At 41.8% G+C, this 25,391-nt stretch overlaps 1 protein-coding gene across 1 annotated transcript in view; it reads right to left on the bottom strand.

Annotated features, from left to right (window-relative positions):
- Positions 1–17: 17 nt before the first annotated feature.
- The window catches only part of atg7 (ATG7 autophagy related 7 homolog (S. cerevisiae)), a 73,955-nt gene continuing 48,581 nt past the window's right edge, over positions 18–25,391 (bottom strand). The window contains exon 19 of the mRNA XM_069677893.1: positions 18–1,613. Coding sequence (XP_069533994.1) covers positions 1,581–1,613 — 33 coding nt within the window. The 3' untranslated portion in view covers positions 18–1,580. The remainder of the gene's footprint in view (positions 1,614–25,391) is intronic.

Raw genomic sequence — 25,391 nt, 5'->3', positions numbered from 1 at the left:
TAAAAGGCTGACAGGTGTAAGCAGAAATAATAAAGAGACATTTTATTCCAGTTTTTGGTGAAATACGTTCAGAAGAGAAAAGGTGTCACACAATCGAAGTCAGAATCCTAATTTTCATCTCAATTTTGTGGATAAAATCTGAGGAAAAAGTCTGAATTCTGTGGTTTATTTTGCAATATTTTTGTCACATGTCTGACTTTAAAGGCGCCCTGCAGAGTTTTCTTGTAAACAAACAAAAGTAATGTTTAGGTTCTATGTTTCTCGAGGTCAAAAAGATATGTCGAGTGATTTTCCTTCCTGGTAAACATTTGCAAAGCTGATTTATTGAATAATTCAAATGGTGCACTGTTGATATCCTTTGTTCCTAGTCAGCAGTTTCTTTCTTCTACTACGTCTTCTATGGGTCATGTTTGCCAAGTGCCGAGTAGTGGAATAGTGTGGAAATAATGGCAGGAATGTGAATCACATCATCTGATAGGTCGAGATAATGATCCATTCATAAAAACACTGCTACTAGTGGTCACAAACTCCACAGGGCCCCTTTAACTAAAATCTCTTTTCCATGTTAATCCAAGTTGCTGCTGAAACATTTGCTGTAAAATATTGTACGTTAGAGGTTCAGACAAGTAGGACAAGGCAGAAAAGCAATATAAAGTGTACAGACAAACACAAGCATGCATCAGAACAAACCATTAAATCCTTCAGTGTCTCTATAAGCACTTTCAGATTTAAGTGTGCACTTGTAGGGTCGAGGTTGCGACAGTAACAGTAAATTGTTTCCTTATCATTGTACGGGAACATCTGTTTGTGACCTCCGAAAGGAACAAGGCTGGTTTCAGCATTAACTGTACTGCATGTATTACAGTCTCCAGTAAACAGGCAGGGAGATGGATGGATCTGCTGAGTTGTCAGCTGTGTTTTTGTATTTTTAAATGTTTTTGAAGCTTTTTTTTTTTAAACTAAATGAGCAAGCAGATGTAGTGCACCGATGTCATGCCAAAGGACAATTCAGCAAACCTACGGTGTGCGTTGATGGAGAAACTGGTGGAGGGATTAAACCTGCGAGTCTATGGAGAGGTGTCTTTCAAAAATGCTTTACATAAGAACAAGTTTTATGTCTTGTCTCAGACTCCAAGTACATGTCAGAGTACATTATTACATATTAACAAAGGATATGAACAGGTTAATTCTCAAACATACAAACATAGACACAATGTTGAAAGCCTACACGTTCAGTCTGTTTCTAATTTAACAGTTGAAAAGCTGTAAAAAAGAAAAGTGGTTTTTTTTATCATATTACTGCTCTATTCTGAAGGTCCGGCGCTTTGGTTGATCTTTAATTCAAAAGAAGACTAATTGGAATTTTAAAGCTTTCAGTGAGTTCTCAGAAAAGGTTTTTCGAAATTTGTTTTGATTCGGATTCTAGGAACTTTATCAATGTGTCTGCTGTTTGCCCGTAAGGCCTTCGTCCCCTTAGTGTCCCCTTTGGAAATGTGAAATTCCTTTCATTAAAAAACAGACAGAAACATGAATTGAAGTGCTGAGTCCTTCGGAGGCTCAGGGTTCGTTCCTCCTGTCCTTCAGATGCTCTCATCATCGCTCATATCCCAAATCTAATCAGAAAAACACACAAAGGAAAGAAAAGACATTAAAAAACAATAAATACAAAGGTTATTATTTTATCTACAAAACATATTTATAGTAAATAGTCCTAACTCAAGGACCTATTGCTGTTTTTCTCTGGGGCTTTTAGCTGCATCTAACAGCCTTTGCTGGAGTGTGCTCAGAGGGTAGCTTAAAGTGGACCTTAAAGGGGCCCTGTTAAGTTTCCTTGTAAACAAACAAGTTATGTTTACGTTCAGTTCTTTTTTTCCCCACAATACATGTACCTATCAAATGTGTGTATTTTCTCCATAATTTATCACTAACATTTTTCTTCATGAAAGTATTTGAATACAACACTTGTATGTTAGCTTGCAGTCTTTGTGTGTTGCCACCACCAACTTTAAATCTGTGTCAGGGTGAAACAAAGTGTCAAAGTGTGCCAGCAATGACTAATTTATTATGATCTTTTCATGCACCACAAACAAAATAAGGATCAATTTGGAAGAACATAGAACCATAGCACTAGTAGTTGTCAAAACATCCCCAGGGCACTGTTCAGATTTTGTCTCTATTTAATGAAACTTCTATTTGGATAGTCAAGAATAAACTTGCTGAAAGACAGCGTCTAAAATACTCTGTACAGTTCTCATACAGTATGTACAATCAGCAAAGTCATAGGGTTTAACCAACATGACAAGATCTGTTAAGCTGTTTTAAATTGCTTTAACTTAATTAACTGGGCCTAGTGGAGTGGATTTAGCAAGTGTCCAAGATTGACTTATTAAAGCACTTCTGCTGATAGCCATGAATGTTTGATTTAATTTAAAAACCAGATGAGATGGAGAAAAAAAAGTCACAATAAAAAGACACTTTGAAGAACACACATGAGGCCTGCTCCTTTCTTGGCTTCACGCACCAAAGGCTTTGACAATAATTACTCAGAATACCAGCAAAAATGTTTCTTACCAGGAAGTGACAGCAGCATGTGGGTCACACAGACAGACAGACAGTCACACACACACACACACACACACACACACACACACACACACACACAGAGGAACCTCCTTTTCACTACTGTGTCAGTAAACAACAGTGGCCTTCTCATGGCAGCAGATTCCTCACATTCTCTCTCTGTAAGACGTAATTCACATACCTCTAACACTGTCTGGAATGTTACACACACACATGGCTCTGGGTGAGCACAGACACACTCACACACACAGTTTTCACACATAAATGATGCATTCCTTTGAAGGCGCACAAGTCAAAGACCTAAACTGAATTCCAGTGAAACAACTGAAACCCGGTGAAAATGAAGGAAATGTAATAATCTTTTAGCACGAGTTCCAACAGGGGATATTGCCTGCAACAGACGCAGATCTGATGTATTATTCTGAGCCTAAGGAAAACCTGTATCATAGAGAAAACTAGGAAAATTTGAGTTGTTTACTCATTAAAAAGTCACAATTTAGCATCTGAAAAAACAGCCTACGTCATATTTTCTATATTAATTAATATTAAAATGTATTTCTTTGATTAACTGACTAATCATTTCATCTGTAAAACGTCAAGAAACAGCATGTATATAGAAAAGATGATAGGACCCAGCACGGAGCCTTGGGGGACACCACAATGAACACCTACTGCTGCTCACCTTCCTGCAGTGATACCAACACAGAAACGCCTGTGTTTTTAGTAGGACCCTAAAGCATTACTAGACAAGAGAATATCAAGGTGAATTGTATCAAAATCTGCAATTTGTGTCTACCATGTTCTGCCACTTTGGAAAGTGGAAAAGTAGTCCCCTGCGTACAGGAGTGTTGATTTGTGTCGTATTCCCATTTAATTTATTATTGTAACTTCAGGAGGCCTTTGCGAAGTGTAGCTGAAGATGTGCTCAGCAGTGTGGAGAACGAGGGACAAATTCATATCAAAGCTGGACGTTCGGCATTTCTGCTCCACTGCTGCTGGGGAGCGAGCATCAAAAGGACAACAAGCAAAGAGCTCTTTGAAACAGAGCGACACTGGAGCCCCTCTCTGGACTGCTGCCATGCCGCACTGATGCCGTGTGTGTGTCTGTCTGTGTGTGTTTTGAGAAATCTTTTGTGCAAAATGAAAGAGGGGGAGGCGGGAGAGGCCTTATGTAATGTGAAAAGCTCCGACAAACTGAAGCCAACAACTTTACTACACTCTTTCAAGCACGGCTGAGTACTTAGGATGTTTTTCAACCTTTTACCTCTGTTGCTGCAACACATAAGCTGATTTCTGTTTAAGCTGAGATCAAAATGAATTTCTTCAGAGTTCGGTCCAATCAGGGAGCTTACTGAAATCTCTAACTTTTTTCATTCCAAGTTAAATTCTTCCAATGCAACAATTTTTTGGTTTAATGTTTTTTCCCCCCTTCCTCTGAACAGTGATTATCCAATCTTAGCTTTGTTACAGTTACCAGGTACAGCTAGCATGTCAACCTATGGATGTATCCATATGGTCAAGAGGCTGCGAATCGTGAGTGTCTGGCGGGTAGTTTAGCCTCCCCAAAATTAAAAACACAAGAACAAGTGAATGAAGAATGAATTTGCCTGCTAGCATGTCCAGCTAACTAGCTTGCTAACAAGTACTGAAGCACCAAGAAGCTTTGTTATGTTACAGGTTAATACAGGTTAATACTTTTTTTCTTAAAGAGGCTAATACACCTGTTCATGAGTTCAAAGTAAAGTTTGTAGCTCTGCCCTGTTTTTAAGTGGAGTTGAGGAAGTTTACCCTTCAGTAAACCCAGTTATGCAAGGGCACGTTTCAAAGCATTAGCCCAAGTGTTTTACATCCTTGCTTCCTCTCTTGTAAAGTTTGAATACATGGAAAATAAAGCATACAAATGTCTGTCTTGCCCAAATATGTCTGGTAAGAATCCTTATATTAAATGAGACAGTTTTAAACACCAACAGAGACTGCATTTTTAACCAACATATGAAGCCAGAATTAGCTTAAATCCTTAGCTAGCTACAGCTGCTAAACGTCTCAGTGACAGTTGCCATTTGACACGACAAAAACAACAGTTGCCTGTTGAATATAAGAAACCTGCCAAAGTATTCCTCGACTTTAAATCAAGATACCATTGTTTAAAAAATTACTAATAAATAAATCTGCAGCAGTTATCATTAACTGCATGTATCAGTTTTTAGCTTGAAAAGTGCTATGCTAATAAAATAGTGTTCTAAAAAAATTGCAAAAATATCCAAGAAAAAAAGCAACAATGAAACTGATTGTTAGTTCAACCCTACCCTAACTGGTTGACCCATAAACCCCACAGACATACACAGTCACACACACACACACCATGACAGCACCTCAAAGGGATTGGCAGAAACACAATCGTCCACACATCGTTCACTTTGAAGCAGCCTTATCGCTTCAGGACCTTGAGTCACTGCGGGGTTAAAAAAAAGGGATTTCTGGATGTTTCATAAAGTGCTACAGTGAGCTGCATGTAATCATTGTGTGAATGTGTTTGTGTCTGTAATCAGTTGGGCTCTGGCTGATATGACAACTATAATCCAGGCGAGTAGTTGAAACAAGGCCGGGATCTGATCAGATAGAGGAGGTTTACGCTGGGAGCCGCGGCGCAGTCACAGCCAACTCTCTGCTGCCGCTGATTATTGTTCCCCCACAAATACAAGACCAGCGTCAGCCCAAGGGTCCTCCAGCAGAATTTAACACTCTGCAAGCCTGAAGTTACAGATTTTAAGAAGCAACTTTTGAGATTGCTCACACCATTTTGTTTTCTTTTCAGGCGAGCAGATTCAATAAAATGCAAAAACAAAAGGACCTTCTTACAGGAAAACATCCTAAATGTGTGTGTGTGTGGCCTCAGTGGGAATCCAACCTCTTAAGCCATTTAACTACACAGCTCTACACAACCACTGATGGGCTTTGATATGAAAACACACATCTGCTTTACATATTAGAGCTGACACCAAAGCACAAAGCGCAAAGTCAAGCTTTCATCATGGAGACTGGCTCCATCTGATATGCAATTAGAGGACCACACAGAGTGACGTGGTTTATGGCTGCTGGATGCAGCAGCGACTGTGAGCCGCTCGCTGGGGAAGGGAAATTAAAAATCCACAGAGAATAAACTGACTCTGAGTTCTTTGTGGGAGTTTTTACAAAGTTTAGAAACTGTGACCAATATCTGTCACTTCAAACAGTGGCTTGGTGGCATCGTGTGTTTGTTAAAGTGAAGTTTTTTGTTACATAAATGTTTGTTATTGGGTTTTTTTTTAAGACATGACACAACATTTATGGAAGGAACCACAGTGCTTGGTTAAAATCTGGAATTCAGAGCCAAGCGGTGAGTTGAAAAGTAAAATAATGTCAACACGTGTGCTTTCATATCCCACATGCTCCAAAAGCGATGGCTTTTTTAACTTATGTTGCCCATGAAGTCTCAATTTAAAACCACTGCACACTCCTCTATTTAAAGTGAATCTTGAATACACTTTCTTATCAGCTTTATTGTCTTTAGAGACTTTTAAAGACTTTGACAGTAAACAAGGAAAGAACAATAAAATGTTAAATTGAATCCTAATTGAATCAGCTCAGACGCCATGAATGAAAATAAAGAAAATAAGGAGGGAGTGTTGGTCTACTAATAATGTGGGTGTATGAGGCTTTTCGCCCAGAACTGCAAGGGAAGGATCTCAAATATTGTCTAAAATAAAAGAGGTGTAAGAGGTTAATGTATTTAACCTTGAGGTACTTTGGCCTTTACAGTAAGCTGATATCATTCATTCATTCTGTGCCTCCATGGAAGAGTTACAGAATTACTGGGTCTGACATATAAAGACTTCAATTGTGACTGTAAAGTGAAAGTGCCTTTGATGATTAATCAATTCTGAGATTTATGAGTCAAATTGCAATTACATTTATGCTACATAGTGTGATTCATGTCTCAGAAAGGCTTCATTCAGCTCTACAGTGAAGCCTCAAACAGTCACAGCTTTTGGAGCGAGTCCAGAAACTGTTGATTTTTAATTATACAGATTGAAGTTTTGGAAGGCAGTTATTTACGCAATAGAGACCAGCGATGGTTGAAGACATGTTCCTAGTTGCACACTTCCTGTCACTGTAGCCCAGCTGTCTACGGCGGTAGACAGACTGGTTTGCCATAGTCATTAGGTCAGAGTGTAAGAAGGTAATTATACGTTTACCGTATTTGACACTATCATTTCGTTTATATTCAACTCTACCTTTAGTACTTGTATGGATTATTAGTATATTTGTGAAAGATACCTGCTTATTTGACTGTTTCTCCTGTCTGTTATAGACAGACTGCTCAGGAACAAATCGTTGCTTAGTGACATTAGATCTCTACCACTACGGCAACCCGGTGGAACGTTCACGGGCGCTGTAGCCATCCGTCAGCCGTCGCTGCTGAAAGTCCCTCATATCACACGAGAGGGAGCGTTGTTGTTCTGAATATCATCAGGGCTGTGATTATCTGCGGCCTCGTGCCTACGACCGAATCACGGCCGTGCTGATATTCGGTACAACATCACGACCTCCGGTGTGATACTGCTTTCATGCAACAGTTAAACAAGCGGCAAACAGAGGTAAACAGTAGCAATCAACAAGATTATTTTTTGCTCCGTCAACTTTACTAGTTCCACAACTTAACTGAAACTGGACTGTTGTTGCCAAGCAACCCAAACATTCTCCTGCACTCTGTGTCCGCAGGTTACCACAGATCAGCTGTTTTTTTCATGTACATTCTGTTTGTTTTAATTTATCATCAGCTATTGAAATAATAGTCTGCTGTGTGATCCAGAGCTACCAGCTTAATTAATGTAGTCCTGTACATGTAATGTATTCAGAACACCTGGCTGAGGCGGAGTGATACACAGAGTGAAAAGTCCCAGTGATGTTGTGCTCTTTATCAGCACTCATGGAATGCCTCTTGTCCAATCAGATGACTTGGTTGGATGAACTGTTGTGTAAAGATATTCAGTGTTCTAAAGAAAACAATCATGATTGACAATAGTTTACAATTATATTCTTTTACTTTTACATACATGAGTGTTACAATGTCACTGACTATATTTAGCCCACCACAGCTTTACTGTCTGATCCTTTAAAACCCCATTAAAACGGTCACATAAAGGCCCAAACAGGCTTAATTCTCTCTGTGTGATCTATAAACTAAACCTGATAATTGTATCAGCCTGCAGAAACATCATTACAGGGTAATTGGTTCAAACTTCACAAAGGGGCGTAAAGCATGGAAATTCTTGTTTCCTCTAACAAATGATGTAACATCTGCTGACCAGGAGGATGTGTTTGATGAGTGATGTTAACGAGGGGGGATGCTTCCCCTTCATCCAACCTCATAAGCCCCCCTGAGGGAAGGTTTTACATGCAGAAGGGGGAGGAAGACCCACACAGCTAGAATAAAAGAGGTAGGTTAATCAAACTAAATACTCTAGTTTTCCCTTTAATTCTACCGTATTTAAAGACCATAAATCTTTGAAAACAACAACACCTTTCTTTCTCCATCTATTTCATCCTCCCTCTCTTCCTCCTTCCTCTGCCCTGGCTCACCACAGTCCACTCATCGTGGAGACACTCACAATACCTAGAAAACACACTTAAGTGGAAATTACCGTGACAACAAAAACAATAGCAGGTGCGCGTGTGTTTATTTGTGTGTGACCTCATGATGCTAAAATGGGCTTTAAACCATGGATGACATGTCCACTCATCCACATGTGCAAAACCACTCACCACCTACACGCCAACAGAACGCATGAGTCTCACTTCCCACACTTACACTTCCTAATGAGCACAAACCCACACACACACGCACGCACACGCACAAAAGACGTGTGGATGCAGGGTGGCTGATGTAAATAAATAATGCAGTTTGGGTGTAGCCTTTCTGAGGATTGAGTTTCCGGTTATGGAGGAGTAGTCGGCTGTGAAACGGCAGCACTTTGAAGTACAAAAGATGTGATAAGGTCTGCAATCACCTGAGGGGCGGGTTTATCTGGTTTGGCTGGAACACTTTCATCCGGGTAAAAAAACTATTATTTTAATCTACTTTTGGCTCAGTCCAAACTCAATGTTATGATGAAGAAGGTAGATAAAGAAAGCACTATTTTAAGTTGTATTTATTGAATATGAGCTTTGAGAAATTGGGATTTATTGAGAGTCTTGCCATCTTTGTCATGTTCACATGGCAGACATGTTTTCTCTTTGTGTCTTCTATCCTTCTACAGTGAGCACTTTTAATGACACACATTGAAATTTGGATGTAAATATATGCAAAATGTTTTTCCTTCCTTACTGATAGGACTCCTTGAGTCCATTCGCCACTGATTTGAAGTAAGTAGTATGCTAGTGGACTCTAAGGATGCCGGTCTGTCCATCTGTATAAAGACTACGAGATGACGTGAGATTTTGCACAGACATTCGGGTCACAGAGGATCAACCCGACAGACTTTTCCTCTATTGCCACCATTAGTTTTACATTTTTTGTTCAAAGACAAAATATCTCAACAACTACTTGATTGACATGAATTTGCAACAGATATTCAAGGTTCCAGTGGATCAATTCTAATGACTTGCTACCAGCAACTTTTCTAACTTGTGAAAAATGTCATCATCTAAATGATGGATTGGCATCATTTGGTTCAGACTTTCAAGGTTCCCTCGTGGACCCTTACATGAGGTTGATTTTAATTGAAATGTCTTCAAAACTACTGGATGGATTGCCATAACATTTGGTCCCAACATTCATAGGATTAACACCTCAAAAACTACTGCTGTACTTTTATTAGTGCAAGTTAGCAAATTAAAGCATGTAAACAAAACTAAGATGGTACACATTATACCTGCTAAACATCAATATGCTAGTAATCTCTATTTACAGATTCTGCAAAGAAATGTAGAATCTGTAGGCAGGGACGTGGATTTCCGGGAAGGCAAGTGTTCTGTTTGAACTATGCTACGTATCAGCAGGCTGCGGCGTATGCAGGAAAAACAGTCAGTGAGGAGAGCAAAAGCAGGCGGAACGTAATCTGCTTAATGACATCCCGGCTCATCAGTGTCATCTGACGACGATTTAGCTTCTTATTAATCTCTATAAACAGACATCTGCATCCTAACAGCTAACAATCTGTTCTAGATCTAAAAATTCAACTTGAGATGAATTCCCTCTGATGCTGTGTAACGAAAGCCGTTCAGCGTTCAGATTTCCTGACTTCCCTGAATGCATCAGGTCAATCCGACCTCCGTTCAACCAACGAGCATTTTCTTCTCCTCTTAAGGACAGACCTGACAACGCTTGAATTTTTACTTCTTACAAATCTGCATCATGATGGTGAAATTTCGTTTCAAAGTAAATCACGAGAAAACGGTTTCTCTTTCTGTAACAATGCAGCACACGGAAAAGGAAGTCTTGACGGGAAGTCGTTTATCTTTGATATTTAACTTTGTCCGGCGGCAGGAAAGAGCTGCCTGAGATATAGAACATCCTCTGACAGCCTGTCCGACTGAAGCAGCACCTGTCACCAGGATGGAGGTGCTGCATGATATCTGGAGTAATAAGACCAGTCAGGGTTACTGTATGTGGATCTACAACACACTGATCTCAATGGTCCATTTCTATCCCAATACATGTGCAAACATAAGATGCGTTCAGCCCTTCAGCCCAGCATATTTGTTACATATCTTCATGGCATCGTCTGCATGCCTGATGCTGCCATCTTAATGGCTACCTTAAAATCTCACATCATGTGTAATGTCTTTATAGATTTTTGGTTATAATAATATATAATTCCTCTATCCATCACCTGAAGTGCCAGCAGAACTGTTATTGGTTAAATCAATAATTAGACTTAATCTTGATCTGGGAAGACAGTGTGTCAAAACTCAAGCTCAACTTGGATTATAAGTGTTAAACCCTATTTTGTCTTTCAGTAACAGACCTAAATTACCCCCCACACACACAAGGACAAGCACACGCAGCAAATGTACACAGACGCTGATGACTGCACGTGCATAACCAGTTAAAGCAGATGCAGTGACCTCATGCAGCCCTCAACTGCTGCTGAAGCATGCTGCATTCCCAACTACATTCCTGAATTCCCCTCTAACATTCCTGCACATTGTGGCGGGAATCTGCTGTGTGGTGGTTTCAGTGGTAGAGAAGTGGTTTGGAGAAGGGTGAAAAGGTCAGAGCCCTGACAGAGCCAGGAAAATAAGCGAGGTCTCTGTGTCTCAGACTCATCAGTGTCTCAAAGTGTGATAGAGAGTAACTATCTGTAAAGGCCTCGATGCTATGAGTGGTACGTTTTTTTGTGTACAGGCATTTGACTTGGATCCTGGGTGGTACATGTTGTAAATGTGTATCGTAAAGTACATACTATGTAGGAAAGTAAAAAAAACATTCAAAATATCTGATGCCACCTAAATGTGTGCTTAGCTTTGGTCTCCTATCCCAACATTGCCTCTAACGTGACTCTACTTTAGGTAGTCCAATTGTGGCATGGGTTGAACCATGTAAAAGCCAATATAAGAAGGGCAGTCATGTTTGTTCAGTAGGTGCAGCGAGTCATCCACTAACTGGATGCACCCAAGTATAGATCCACAGCTCCTTCTACGTGTCCTCAGGCAAAATACTGAACCACTAATTGCTCCCGAAAGGTGAGAACAGATCCTGATGAGCAGGTTGACACCTTGTAAGGAAGCTTCCTCATCAGTGTAATGTGTGTGTTAACAGGGTGAACATGTAGTGTAGAGCACTTAGTAGTCTGCAGACTACAAAGGTTATATATGAGCAGCCCATTCTTTTCATGCTGCCTCCCTTTTTCAACTGATTATCACTTGAGGCTATCCAAAGCTACCCCACAGTAAAAATATACGACTACTGAAGACCTCTAGAGCTCCTAACTCCTTCTGTTTAATAAAGTAATGTCTCCAGGCACCATATACAATCCGCACAATAAGCAGAGCTTTGGCTAATATTGCTTGGCAGTAAAATCAGTCGTTTGATAAAGTAGTTCCAGATGCCTCAGTGGATGCAAGATGTTGGGACTGTGGGATCCAGAGTCGAAGCTGTAGGTGTGTCAGATTTGTACAGAGAGGGTGTCGCCGAAAACTGGGAACAGAGCTTAAACCTACAAAGTCTAGACATCCCACACATAACAATTATTTCCACCAACATACGCACATTTTAATGTTTAGACAGTCAGAATGGGGGAACATTTGACCAACAGAGGACAAACATACTACGATTATAAGCAACAACTGAGAAGCCATGAGAACAGTTATTCCTGTATGTACACGAACAGACAGAGACGGTCTATCTTTGTCCGATCAGTCATGACACCCCAAAACGTACCTACCATATGATCTGCTTAACGATCATAATGTGGGTCCCAATCTCTGAACCCATGGCTACTGTCTGACAATGATTGAGCCTTCTGGGAGCAACTTTTCCGGGCTTCTGGTGCGACCATCAGATCAATAAGGGACATCCTGCCAAGACTTCCTTTTCAATCCATTTGTCCATCCATTATCTATACCGCGTATCCTGTTCAGGGTCGTGTGAGGGCTGGAGGGGATCCCAGCTGTCATTGGGCGAGAGACTGGGTATACCCTGATGGATCGCCGGTCAATCACAGGGCTGACACACAGAGACAGACGACCTTTCATGCACCAATTAACCGAGCATGTTTTTGGACTGTGGGAGGAAGCTGGAGCACATGGAGGGAACCCACGCATCCGCGGGGAGAACATGCTAACTCCACACAGGAAGGTCCCCTACCAGGATTCCAAATAGGAACCTTCTAGCTGTGAGGTGACAGTGCTGCCGTTGCCTTGCCATTGTGTACGGTCCGACTAGCAACTTGAGAAACGAGAGTGGAGTTCAACTGTGAGATGAGCGAATCTTTAGGTGCAATTGTATGCAGATGACTGTAAACAGACATTAATAAAAAGCTAAATCGTGGTCAGATGGTAGCCGAGGGCTTCCAGGACGGCGTTACGTCGGTCGGATTGCGTTCCTCCTCTTCTGCTCGCCAAATGGATTGTATATCTGCGTACGACCAATGCCCACTGAAACACAAGTGGAAGATACTACTTGACCTACAAACCTAAAGGCTGAACAACACCAAAAATTGCGTCATGTGTTTACAGATTCTGCATGTATATGCAAATGTCTATATCCAGAGATTATGTGGGTTCTGGCCTGTAGGGCATTGTCTTAATAGTCTGTAATCAAACAAGTGATCCTTCAGAGCGCAGAATTGCTCACTATGTTGCTTTTCTGGCCCAGAAAATGTTTGTTATCTGAATTCAACATCAATTCAATAACTCGACCTCTACCTTATAAAGCAGCCTGCCTCATGGTACCACAAAAGCTTTCCCTAAGATCTAAACTGTTTCCACATCAAAGGTCTCCCTTGTCAAAGAGCATGTGTTCACTCAGAACACACAGATTAAGGTAGCTTTTTCCCTCGTCTTCTGAATGATCACTCTGTGCTTTTTCCATTTCCTGCAGTGATCCTGTGTGTTCTCTCTGGTGTCCTCATTGTTCCAGGCCTGCAGGTCTCAGGGGGGGAACATAGTGAGCAGGCCACAGGCTGGATATGTCTGTGTGTGTGCGTAAGTGCACACGTGTGTGTGTGCCTGTGTGCACGTTCTATTTAGTGAGACTTGAGACAGGAAGAGGAAGAGGAGATGGGTGGAAACAGGAAGAGGAGGGGCGTTTACTAACCTAACCTGCACACTCAGCAGAGCATGTCCTGTTCTCTGGGTTTGATACAATACTGACCCACACACCCACATTTAATGGCTACATTGAATTCAAACAGGCTCTACGTGTGCATGTGATCATGGACTGGCTGAAGTGCTTAAAGTTGTTCCCAATGATCACACTTGTTTTTGTTTTTAAACCCTGGCTCCCTTATCAGCTTGACAAAACTGATCAATCACAGTGAGAGGTGAGTGTGGGTGTTGGATTATCTGTTATAGAAAGTTACAGATATGGTTGACCACATCTTCCCTAAGTCCAACATCAGAAAGGTGTCAGGAGAGCTTTCTGAATATATCTGACAGGCAGCTCTGACGGAGTATACCGGGCCCTTAACGTGGGACACACTCAACCTTCAGATTATTCCCACTGAAAATGTAAATCTTTAATAAGCGGTTACAAAAGTTCAGATTTTAGTATTTAAACATATAAACAGCTGGGAAGTCGTAGTTTCCAACAAATATTGCTCAAACAGGAGATTATCAGTAGTAGGGGCGGTGACTCCCGGTGGCATAGCCATCAGCATGTGAATGTTTACTGATTGACAGTTTGGCAGCTGTGTAAAAGCGCTTTGAGAGGTCGCAAGACTAGAAGACTGCTATGTATGTACAGTCCATTTACCCTTAATTTGGGGAATATATCAGCCACTATCAGGACGGTGTGTAAGAGTTTGAGAAGTAAGACGAACAATAATACCATGGCCATGTTCACCATAATGCAGGAGTATGTACTCCAGTGCAACAGGTGGCTAATTCATTAGTTTTTAATAGTTTTTCAACATTCAACAGCAGAGGAGTAAACCATATTTGGCGTGGACAATTTGTCACTTCAGGTCTTCTAATTGGAGACATATATACTTTAAAGATTATATTTTGGTTTTATTAGACAGCATAGCTGAAGATAGACAGGACATGTTGACAGAGGGTGGGGGATGACATGCACCGGGTGATCGGCAGATCAGGAGTCGAACCTGCGATCAGTGCGTCGAGAGATAAAAGTCAGCCTTTCTAGGTTGTAGGCCTTATTGTAGGTACTATTTTATGCAGTAAATAAAGATACCAATGTGGTTCACACATGGCTCCAGACAAAAATGACTAAACATGATCAGCTGAAAAGGGTTACTTAATAGAACTGATCTGAGAGACATTTTCCATTCGTCACTTAAGTTGAACTTTTTAAAACCAGGAGGGCAGGTAAGAGAGTGAGACAGGCGATAGACAGATAAGAGGGGAGATGAAGCCTGACAGGTTCAAAGGGTAACAGATCAGCGTTGAAAATGGACACCAGAGAGAAAGTGAGGCATGACATGGCTGTGAGTGAAAGTGGTTTGACTCTTAAGAGAGGAGAGAGGCGGTTCAGAGGAGCTTTGGTGGGAAAGGAGTCAGCGTGCAGGTCCCAGCTGAGGTCACGTCCCCTGGCTGTGTTTTCATAAACTCTTGAGTCTTGGGGGTAATCAAACTAAATACTCGGCCCTGATAGCGAAGCTTGGACGCAAACCTCATAACATCCACACGACAAACTAGGAAGTGATGCAGCGTCCACCTTTTTCCTGCTCGTCCCATTTTCTACTGCTCACACCTCTTCCCTATTATTCTTATCTTAACTCTTAAGTCGGTCAAACTCTGCCGCCGCCGCCGCCACTGCCTCCCCTCTCCCCTCTCTTCTCCCGGAGTCATAAAGGGCCAGCTACAACAACAAGCGGAGCCTCTCTCGGCTGGGCGTGGTGGCCTGCGGAGCAACAGCTGGGTCCTGTTGTTTCTCCCGAGACACCGGCTGACGGCTCGGCCTCGTTTTGAGGACAGCTCACTCTTCATGTCGTTAACCTTTCCTGAAGTTTCCCCCTTTTTCGCTCCCACTTTCTCAGGATTGACGTCCCTTCGAGGCACAACTCTTATTTACCTTTCCCTGAACTGATTTTCATTGCAGATTTTAGGATACTACTCCAAAACAACTGACTCCTCTTGACTCTAAAAGTTTGGATTTTCTCTTGCTCCATCTCTGTCTCTCTTAATCTGTAAACTCCCATCTCCCTCTTCCTCTCTCCCCCTCCCCATTTCCCTCTGACACATTTCCTGTATATGCTAGAGACGGATATCAACACTTTTCCTGAGTCATATCTGAGTGTTTCATAACACACTTTATAAACCGTAAAGCATCTGATGGCGTATTTCTTCATATCACAGTTAATGTAAATTTCAAAATAAAAGCCTTTAACAGATTAAAGCTCCTTTTAGTTCAGCTGTTGATGACTCTGGGGAGACATCAGAGTGTGTTTAATTTCTACCTAATGAACCGTTTTGAGCGTGCAAATAACCAAATGGCAATAACAGATCAACTTCAGAGGCAGTGTGTGTGCCTGTGTGTGTGTGTGTGTGTTGCCAGTACAGACCTGCCCTAGGTTTAATTAGAACTGTGAGTCAAAGCCAACTGACGTGTGGTCAGAGGAGCAATCAAACAGTAGTAGGGCCTCTGGGCACATGCACCTGTGAAGGCACGCACGCACACCGACACCCACACACACACACATCCCTCTCTCTGTCACACTCAGCAGCACGTATAACAAACACGATTCAAGATAATACAAACTTAAGAAATCAAAACCGTTCCTCTTTTTTTTCCTTCGTTGTTTTAAATGTTTAAGTAAGCAAAGGGGAGGAGAGCAAATAATATTAAAACTAACCGATCTATATGAAGCAACAAGCACACACACGCACACACGCACACACACACTTGCACACACACACACACACACACACACACGCTCAGTAAACCACAGTTGAGGCCATCTTTTGATCTGATGCTCAGACAGGCTTTTATTTCAAAGGCTTCTTCACTGTGAATCAATCCCTAACAACAACTTCCTTTTATAAAAACCTATAAACACGTTTCAGACGTGGCGACTGTGAAAGATCATTGCGGAAAGTTATTGATCAAACTATTTGAAACACTTTGGGGAGAAAAGAATACAGCCATGATGGGAACAACGTGAAGCTCAGGAGGCTTCAGATGTTCCTGAACAGAGAATAATATCACAAGCTTTGTCATGTTTTCCTTTAAATTCAATATTGAGTCTTACAGTTTGTATTTTTCAGCTTAACTCAAGTGTAGCATATAAGTGGTTCTAAATTCAGCATGTTCTTACTTGTAATGCAGACATGATCTGGAAGCTCTGTAAGTCGCTCAGCGCACATGAAACCGAGGCTCTGCTCTATTTGGCGTTTAAGTTTGTCTTCCTTTAAGTCTTTCTTGATAGGGGTCAGCTCGGGTCTAAGGCAGGAGATATACTTGCTTTTATAACTTGCGTTAGCGTACACAACCATCTGCGTCATGAATGTAATTGTTCACATACTCGTCTATGCACTACAGGTGTTACTGGAGGAAACCTCTAGAAAGCACCAGAGAGCTCAGGCCGTTTGCAACTAGCGTATGTGTGGGATGTAAACAACAGTGACACTTGAGGAGGTTACTGTTATGTTCAATGACAGACCGTCTGCACCGTCCCCACTCCGTTTCTCCAACATGTTCCTCCGTGCTCGGACATAACGGTCCCGGACTTGTTTCCATTTAGTTTTGCCGGTTTCCACGCCGACTTCTGTCTGCAGCCATTCTGACAGGCATGTTTGTCTCTGTGCAGTGGCAATGACACATCATACAGATGTGGATAATTGTGGACTCGTTCTATCAGCTTGTCTTCAGAACTTTCTGCCCTTGTTGTCCCTGCTGCTGTGTTGTCAATTCCCCTCTGCCTCTACACTGCTCCTACCGTTCATATGCATACTGCAATTTCACATTCGCATAGCGTTCATTTTTTAACATGTGCACAACAAATGCTCCCAACAGACACAGGCAACATGTGGCAGCCGTCATGTGCACACGAACTTGTAGTTAAAAGCAGGTATATATCAGGCTTAAGGGTGAAACAAACACGGGACTTTCATGAAGGAAACTGGGATTAATTTTCGATGTGAAGCTAATAGTCAATGTTTACTTTCTTTAAGGAGATGAACTGCATTAAGTTACCTTATGTCTGTTAGTTATGTCATAAACACTGGATTGTTACGTACGTACGTTTGTGCCGAACCAGAGCCGTGTTATAAAATGTCATAAAATGTACATTGTAAGCAGGCTTTATTTTGAAAATCTAACCGTATGTTAATGGAAACCTGACTGCTTTACTTTGAAAGTCTACCTGGACGTTTCATATTTATTATCGCTAACTTGCCTGCGGAACCTGCATGTGGCAAACTGCCGATAGCATGGTACCTCATTAGTCATCGTCGGGCCAAGCGGCCATATTTGAAAACTGGGAGTGAGAACTTGTTGGAAAATTCAGTCACATGATGATGCCAGTCGTAGATGTTAGTGTACATGAGCTAAAGTGCCAGGAAGTTAGAAAAAGGGGGGCACACAATAAAACACGTGCAGTATATAAACACAAATGGAAACATGCAAAAATACATGCGTGTGTGTGTGTGAGAGAGAAATGATCTGCGCCAGAGGCCTGATGTTATCGCTGTCCTCCATGTGCTGGACCAAACAGCATCGGGGGGAAAGATAAGGTTTGGCACTGAGGCCAGTCGTACATCGTTTGCATGTGTGTTTTCTTTTCAGGCCAGAGCTCCAAGGCAGATTACCTGAGAGCGGCCAGGCAGGCCAGAATCAGGCGGAGCAAGATTCAGACATGCACATGCAGGCACGGACACACACACGGTCCAGCTCTTATCTCTGTCTTTGATGCATGGGGTGGTTTTCTGCATCCGAGATAAGCCGAACCAGGAACAGAGGAATAAACAGTCATGCTCTCAGACTGGATTCATGAAAATACTTAGCTGTAAGTTAATATGCACACAGAGCTGCAGCTGGACTAATACATGTAAAGGAGTCTGTGTGCACAAGAAGTGACGATAGATGAAATGATGTTGATAAGTTGATGTTATTTTGTATAAAGACTTCTTTATGCTGCTGAAGAGTTCTGGGTCAACACTTACGACTCTGTGCTCAGCTGACAGTCCTAAATACATCAAGTTAGTTAGTTTGCAGCTGATGGAACAAATGACCTAAGATATCTGTTGGATTTGGCCCTCCGCGTGTAAGTGAACCTCCTCCCTGTTGGCAGAAGTCTAAACTCTGCATGAAGAGGGTGGTCTTCCAGGGTGGCCTTTGACCTCTGAGTGGCTCGAACTTGACAAACATAGCCAAGATCATTAAAGTTAACGCTGACAATCTCTTTGCAAAGTTGAACAATGTTTCCCAGCCGGTTTTTGTTCATGCGGAGGTTGCCAAACCAACAGATCATCGCAAAAGCTGAAATGGACTCAATAAAAGATGAATTAAATTTTTAAAAGGGATCTGTCAACGTTAAAAGCCCTCAACTCTCTCAAGAAGAACAGCCTCAGATTGGCCTTTTGGCAGATACAGTTGGGATTCATGCCCTCCACATTAAAGTCAGTCAGATGAACTTCTTTTAAATGCCACATCTGACTTCTCTAAAGCAACTCATTAGCAGTGATGTGATTTTCATTTGGAAGAGCTGACCTGAAGTTTCATCCAGTTGTTAAATACACCACTTTCATTTTGTGACTTGAATTTGAATCCTGCAAGATGTTGATGTCAAGTATCACCTCCACTGGCAAGACAGACAGGAGCTTGGTATTTTAATCCACATTTAACTGAGACACAAAATGTCTCAGTACACTTTGGTAAGCAGTATGCCTGAGAGTTAAAGCAATTTAGACAGGTGCATTGCCTTAAATAACCCAGCTCATAAATGGGTCATATATGTGATTTTATATGATGAACAAATTACTGCAATGGGATGACCTGGCAATGTGTTGCACTGACCTATTGCACATTCTAAATGCATTACTTTGATGTGACTGTGACTGTATTACAACCTTTTTCCTGGACGATGTTAAATGGAGGACTAAGGGCCTGTGTCCACTGACAGGGTTTTTTTATTTTTTGCATTGGCAGCGCCTATTTTCTACACAAAACCAATGCGGTTCAGCGTTTTCAGCACTTAGCATCCTCAGCGCAAAAACACCCTCACTTGAAATTAGTTTAACTTTTGGAACGCCGGCGCTCACTTCTCCCGTTCGTTTTCCGAGGGTACAACTCCCAGGTTAGAGAGCTGCTGCTAATGTCAGGACACGATGCCTTTACATCATTTTTGTGTTTGTAAAATTTCATTGAAAAAAAGCAAATGTTAAGCATGCAGGGTGATTTAAAACAGACTTAAGAGAAGCGGGAGTGCTGGCAGACAACTTTCGTAACCTAGCAACAGTAAGCGAGGTCGTAGGCGCTGCCAGCGCTAAAAGCAGCGTTAGTGGACACAGGCCCTTACAGTATTATTAACTCTTTTCCAGTGTGTCACGCTTCAAAATCATCTGTTCTATTCTACTTCATCTATATCTCACAGCTGTACCTTAAACAATATGCCCTAATTAACCGAGCGCCCTGTAAATTCAGAGAATAGGGCGCTATGCAATAAATTGGGAACAACTGGCAAAAATAAGTGTTTGTAATTCCTCAAAATGAATGTGCAGGAACATCTATAATATAAAATGATTCAAATTTAAAAAAATCTTTTTTAATTATATATCATAACATTCACAGTAAGGCTACATTTTCACAATGAGCTGCATACTTTGGATGGTAAGCCTCTGTGGCAAAATGATCCCCTTCATGTCTGAGTGGGGGTCGAGGGGTTTCGGAAGTGGAAGCCCACTCTAAAAATGCAACGCTGACACCGATACAGAAATAGTTGTTAAAAGCTACCGAAGAGGAAGAGGAGTAGGAGCTAAACAGGGACGACTAGACTACTACTCAGTCTGTCTAACTGTCTGTCCATGCGCACAGCCAGCTGCCAGGACAGAAGAAGGCACCTCTCCGGACTGCCTGGCGCCGGGGAGGAGAGGCCACGTATAGGAGCTGCTGGGAGTTTTCTCATGTAGTGAGGGAAACGTTCTCTTTATGATGCCTCTATTTATGACTTATGAAAATAACTCCTCTATGATTGATGATTAGTGAATCTGAATGGGACCCTTTGGGTTCGAGGCGTGAGACAGCTGTCCGGGGTGCCATGCGACCTCTTTGCCCCCCACCTACAGTACGGCTCGTCTCCGGCTCCAGCCCTGCGCACAAGTGTGTTAATAATAAGAAGCCCACCATAGCAGCATCCCTGTGAAGAGGAGCGTGCTCACTAGAGAGTTTCAGATCTTATCACCTGCTATTCTTCACACTACCCTATTTGTCTACTCCATCTCTGTCCTCTCCAGGCTGTTTGGGAAGTCTAAAACAATCTTGGGTAGATTTAGGCTTTACAATTTAGACTTATAATGGTGATAAGATGAGACGAATAGAGCATACATCACCGATTTGCTGCTTAAATATTAGTTGTTTTTAATGTTCTGTTTGTATCCAGTGACTTATAATTAACCAGTGTTCTTGCTGAAGACAGCTCCCTGTAATAAAGGAAACACTGAGCAGCTCTGCTAGCGCTGAGACTCATGTTACCTCAACTATAGAAACAGTAAGGGGGGATGAAGACATGACCTCAGTCCTAAATGTGTTGATGCTCTAACAGCCTCAGTTGTCTTTGAGCAATAAAGACAGGTGTATTCTGAAGAGGCGGCTATGTTTAACATATCCAGTATCTCTCTTTTGTGGTGCAAACATTTAAGCCGATTAAATCGAAGCACAAATTGTTAATCAAGTAGAGACTTGGCCTTTGTTACGGAAGCCCTTAGCCGACATCCATCCATACTAGGGTTAGACCGATAATCGGCCGGGCGATTCGGCATTTTGACACATATCGGCATCGGCCTTTTTTTTTCTTTTTTTCTTTTTTTTTAATCTGACGGCGAGAGTTCATTTCTTTGCAAATTTTATTTAACTTTGTTTTATTTACTTTATAAAACTTCAGGAATTTATTTATTTATTTAAATTTCCAGTTAACTTTATAAGAGATGCTGCTGACCCTGGGAACTCCCTGCGCTTTTTGTTTGTGTGTTTAATAAACATATGCTTAAAGGCATTTAAACAAAGTTAAGTGTTGGAGTTTGTATTATTCAAAATTTTGACGCCAATATTTTAACTTTTACTGCAAATGAATATCGGCTCCAAATATCGGTTATCGGCCTCCTTGACTACTAATAATCGGTATCGGCCCTGAAAAAAACATATCGGCCTATCTCTAATCCATACATGTCTTTTACTCTGTTTTCCCATAACGAGTAATGCGTGATTGTTTCTCGAGATCTCGGATTATTTATCCTGCTATCTCCAGATAACAACGCTGCACCACCGTGACGTCAGATGATCGTATCCCCAGAGTTGCAAAAGCACAAAACAGAAACTTTCTAGAACGCTGGAAAATGATCCCTTTATCACGAGAAACCAGCTTTGTAATCCCGAGATAATGAGGCTAATTAATCCTTCATAAGGGAAAACCAGCTCTGAGATAGCGAGATAAATAAGTCGAGATCTCGAGAAAACGACCAGAAATAACTCACAGGAAAACAGAGTAAATAAAATGTATGGACGCATGTCCGCTAAGGGCTTCCATACTTTGTGGAACGATAAACCTGAACTATTTTATTTCATAAAAAAGACATAGAATACATTCAACGATAAAATCAGGGACCAACCATCATTTCAGTTGGTATGTGTTGGCAGACTTATGCGTGTGATTTTGTGCATGTAGTTTGCATGTAAATTGTTTACAGACGTGCCTCTAGCAAGACACTGGCCTGTAAATAAAACCTAAAAAGAGCTACAAGGATAGAGAAGACAAACAAGATAAATGGGGCGGCTGTGGTTCAGTGGTGGAGTTGGTCGTCTCCCAATCGGAAGGTTGGCGGTTCGATCCCTGACTGCAACAGTGGCTTCAGTGTATGAATGTAGTTCCTGATAAGAGATTGGCACTTCACTTAGCAGCCTCTGCCATCAGCGTGTGAATGTGAGTGCCAAAGGGTGAACTTGACATTTAGTGTAAAAGCGCTTTGAGTGGTCGGAAGACTGAAAGTGCGTTAAGTGCATTTACCATAAATAGAATTTGATACAGCCTACTATGACTGCCACTTTGTGCTGTGTAGTGATGATACAATCCTTTGCATGTAAACCTTGGCAGTCCCAAACTGTCAAAGTCCATTTGCCTGTGACAGTTGTCGGGTAAATATATATAATATTCACAAATATATCTACCAAGGAATCTACACCACCAAATATACACACATCTGTAAGGGAGAAAAACTTTCAAACACTCGCCGGGGGTTAAGAAGGTGAGCAGGAGAGGTGATAAGTCAAGCCAGCGACTGACACAAAGCTTCTGAATTTAGCCTGTAAAGAACCGGGGAGATTTAGACTATGTATAGTGTCGAACGTGTGGAGACAGAGGATCCAGAGAGCCAGAGAGGATGTGTAGGAGGTGTGATGTGTCTCTACATAGCTGACATACATCCCTGCAAGTAGAGCACACATTTATAATTAGCTGTGCATTAGATGTCAAGCATGCATAGCTAGCATACATCCGGGACAGAAATACACACGTGCTCGGTGCCAACGGTAAATTAAGACACTGGTACACGTATGTGCCCGTCTGTAGACACTAAATATTCCGAGAACATTTTTTCCCACAATTATTTCACTGGGAATCAACATTTTCTTTATAACTTTCTTAGAATATTTCCTCTATTAAAATACCGAATAACAATGTTCTAACCAGCAGCAGCTGCCGGTTAATGTGTGCCTCACTGAACATAAAGGCTCCCTCTCTTCTCATATGTCTCACTCACAAACACACACACAAAAATCAATTAAAGGTCCCAGGACATTTTAGTTTGACCCTGTAGCGACGGAAAGAAGTGCTTATAATGGCCGCAGTGTTGCATAATGATTCTTCCAAGTGTGGCTTTAGCTAGCGGCGATTGTCATTACGATTCAATCGTCCATGAAATGTAGGAAAAAAAGGTCCTCATGATTTCATTTGAGAACACGATGACATTTTTATATTCCTTGATTTATTGAAGCATTTGATTTTTTATGATATAACAGAGAAATATGAAAAAGCTATATATTTGTGAGGCTTAAGCAAGTAAACTGCTTATTCTGTTTTTTGGCCTGAAAAAAAAATCGCCTGTTAAAAATGTTGTCGTCGTCTGACTGATGAGTTCAGTTTTTTTTGCACTATTTTGCACAAGGGCTGCACAATATTGGAACAATTTTGTTTTAATTTTATTACTTATTTATCCTACTTTAACCACACTTGATTCAGTGACTCTGACACGCGCATTAAGAAGTAGAGATAGTTCAGAGTTGCGTCACGCTACCTTCTGCTTCAGAGTCCCACCGCAACCATACTCGGGTACGGTACGAAGCAATCGTACCTAATGTGAAAACCTATAAGCCACCTAGCGTCATGTGCTTGTTTACAGTTCACAGGCAGGTGACACACAGCAGCACAGCGGCCAGTTCACTCTGTGCTCTTGTGAGGGCACTCCTTTCGGCCCTGTGAGAGTGGTGAAAGAATCAACTCACTGCAATCAGGTGTGTGTGGCACTGATTGGCTTTGATCAAGCCCAGGTGTGGGGAGTCTTCATATACCCTGAGTCTCCAGTGCCCTGTGCTGACTCATTATCTCACCTTCAGAGGTAGTGAGAGGTTCTCCATGTGGCTTCTCTAGTTGTCGGTGTATCTGCAAACACCAACTCAGAACTTTGTGTGTATTTGTGGTCAATTGCCTGTTTCCCAGGGAATCATTTGGGGTGCTGGAGAGTTTGTGTGACTCCAGCCTTTTGGGTTATCAAAGGCCTCCCGAGCAGCCTTTGCCTTTAGCTTCGAGTTTTCTGGGTCTCCTGGACAATTTTGGTTTTGAGTCAGCTGCTTGGCAGCGGTGATTTAGTTAATCATTTTAGTGCTTTATTTCATTAAGGAAGCCTGTAGCGGCTCATACAGTTTCGTTGTCTTTTTCCTCCCCTTTCCAATCTATCGCTGCTGCGATTTTGTGGTTATCCCTCTGGGATAACTTTGAGACACCCCTGGGTCTGCACCTGCGTGCACCCCCCCCTTTCCTGACAGCTCTGATGAAGAGCTGCACTTATGTGATAACAGGTGGACCTTTCCTTTAGATTAGTCATGATAACAAGAAAGTGGCGAGTTTTCATTTTAGATGAAGCAATAATAAAGTAGCAGCTTGACTTGTTCCACTTAGTTTGCTTGACTGTCGCACGTCCTGCGACGTGACTATTGCACGTGTGCACATCGCACTTGTGATTGTTAAACGGTATATAACGCGGCCCTATTTCCCACCCATGTGACTCTGAGTAGTGATGAAGGTTAAGTTGTAGGTTGAGGTTGGCGGAGGGTGGCTGAATCATATTGTGTTGTAACATGTCATTGAAGTAGAAGATTGAAAGGAAAAAAAGGGTGGGAGTGATATGAACTGACATATTACTTTATGTTTTGAAAGCCTAGCAACACAAAAAAACCCCTCTGATTTCATGGGACCTTAAAATAAATGGAGGAAAATGGAAACACAGGGGTCAATTATGCTCGATCGGAAATTTGAAATCAATTTCCAAACGCTATTTTTGCGCTTGTTCCTCGTTTTCTCCCTCACTCTCCGTCTCTCGGCCTCACGGGAGGGTGCGCAGTTTGCTAATGAAAAAGCAGACTCGATATGTTTTCCCCGAGTCCATCTGGTAATAATTGTAGCATGTAGCAACCGTAGCTGTGTTTGGACAAAGCTCTGACATACATGGGGCCCTCTGACGCTCGACTTTTGTGTATGTGTGTGTGTTTATGTGGGGGTGAGAAAGAGAGCGAGGGAGAAAGGAGGAAAGGAGCATGTGACTGGCGAGAGGAGGGAGTTTGTGTGTGTGTGTGTGTGTGCATACATGCTCGTGCTTGTGTGTTTTCCAAGCTGCCGGGGGATGAGCCAACATAACTAAATCAACTTTATCGTCAGCACACTGTT

The sequence above is a fragment of the Semicossyphus pulcher genome, unplaced genomic scaffold (assembly GCF_022749685.1).
Source record: "Semicossyphus pulcher isolate SPU_LCO1_2020_fin unplaced genomic scaffold, fSemPul1.0.p SCAF_3, whole genome shotgun sequence".
Taxonomy (NCBI): Eukaryota; Metazoa; Chordata; class Actinopteri; order Labriformes; family Labridae; genus Semicossyphus; species Semicossyphus pulcher.
The sequence above is the reverse complement of the archived record's forward strand: the minus strand, read 5'-3'. Positions and strand labels throughout refer to the sequence as shown.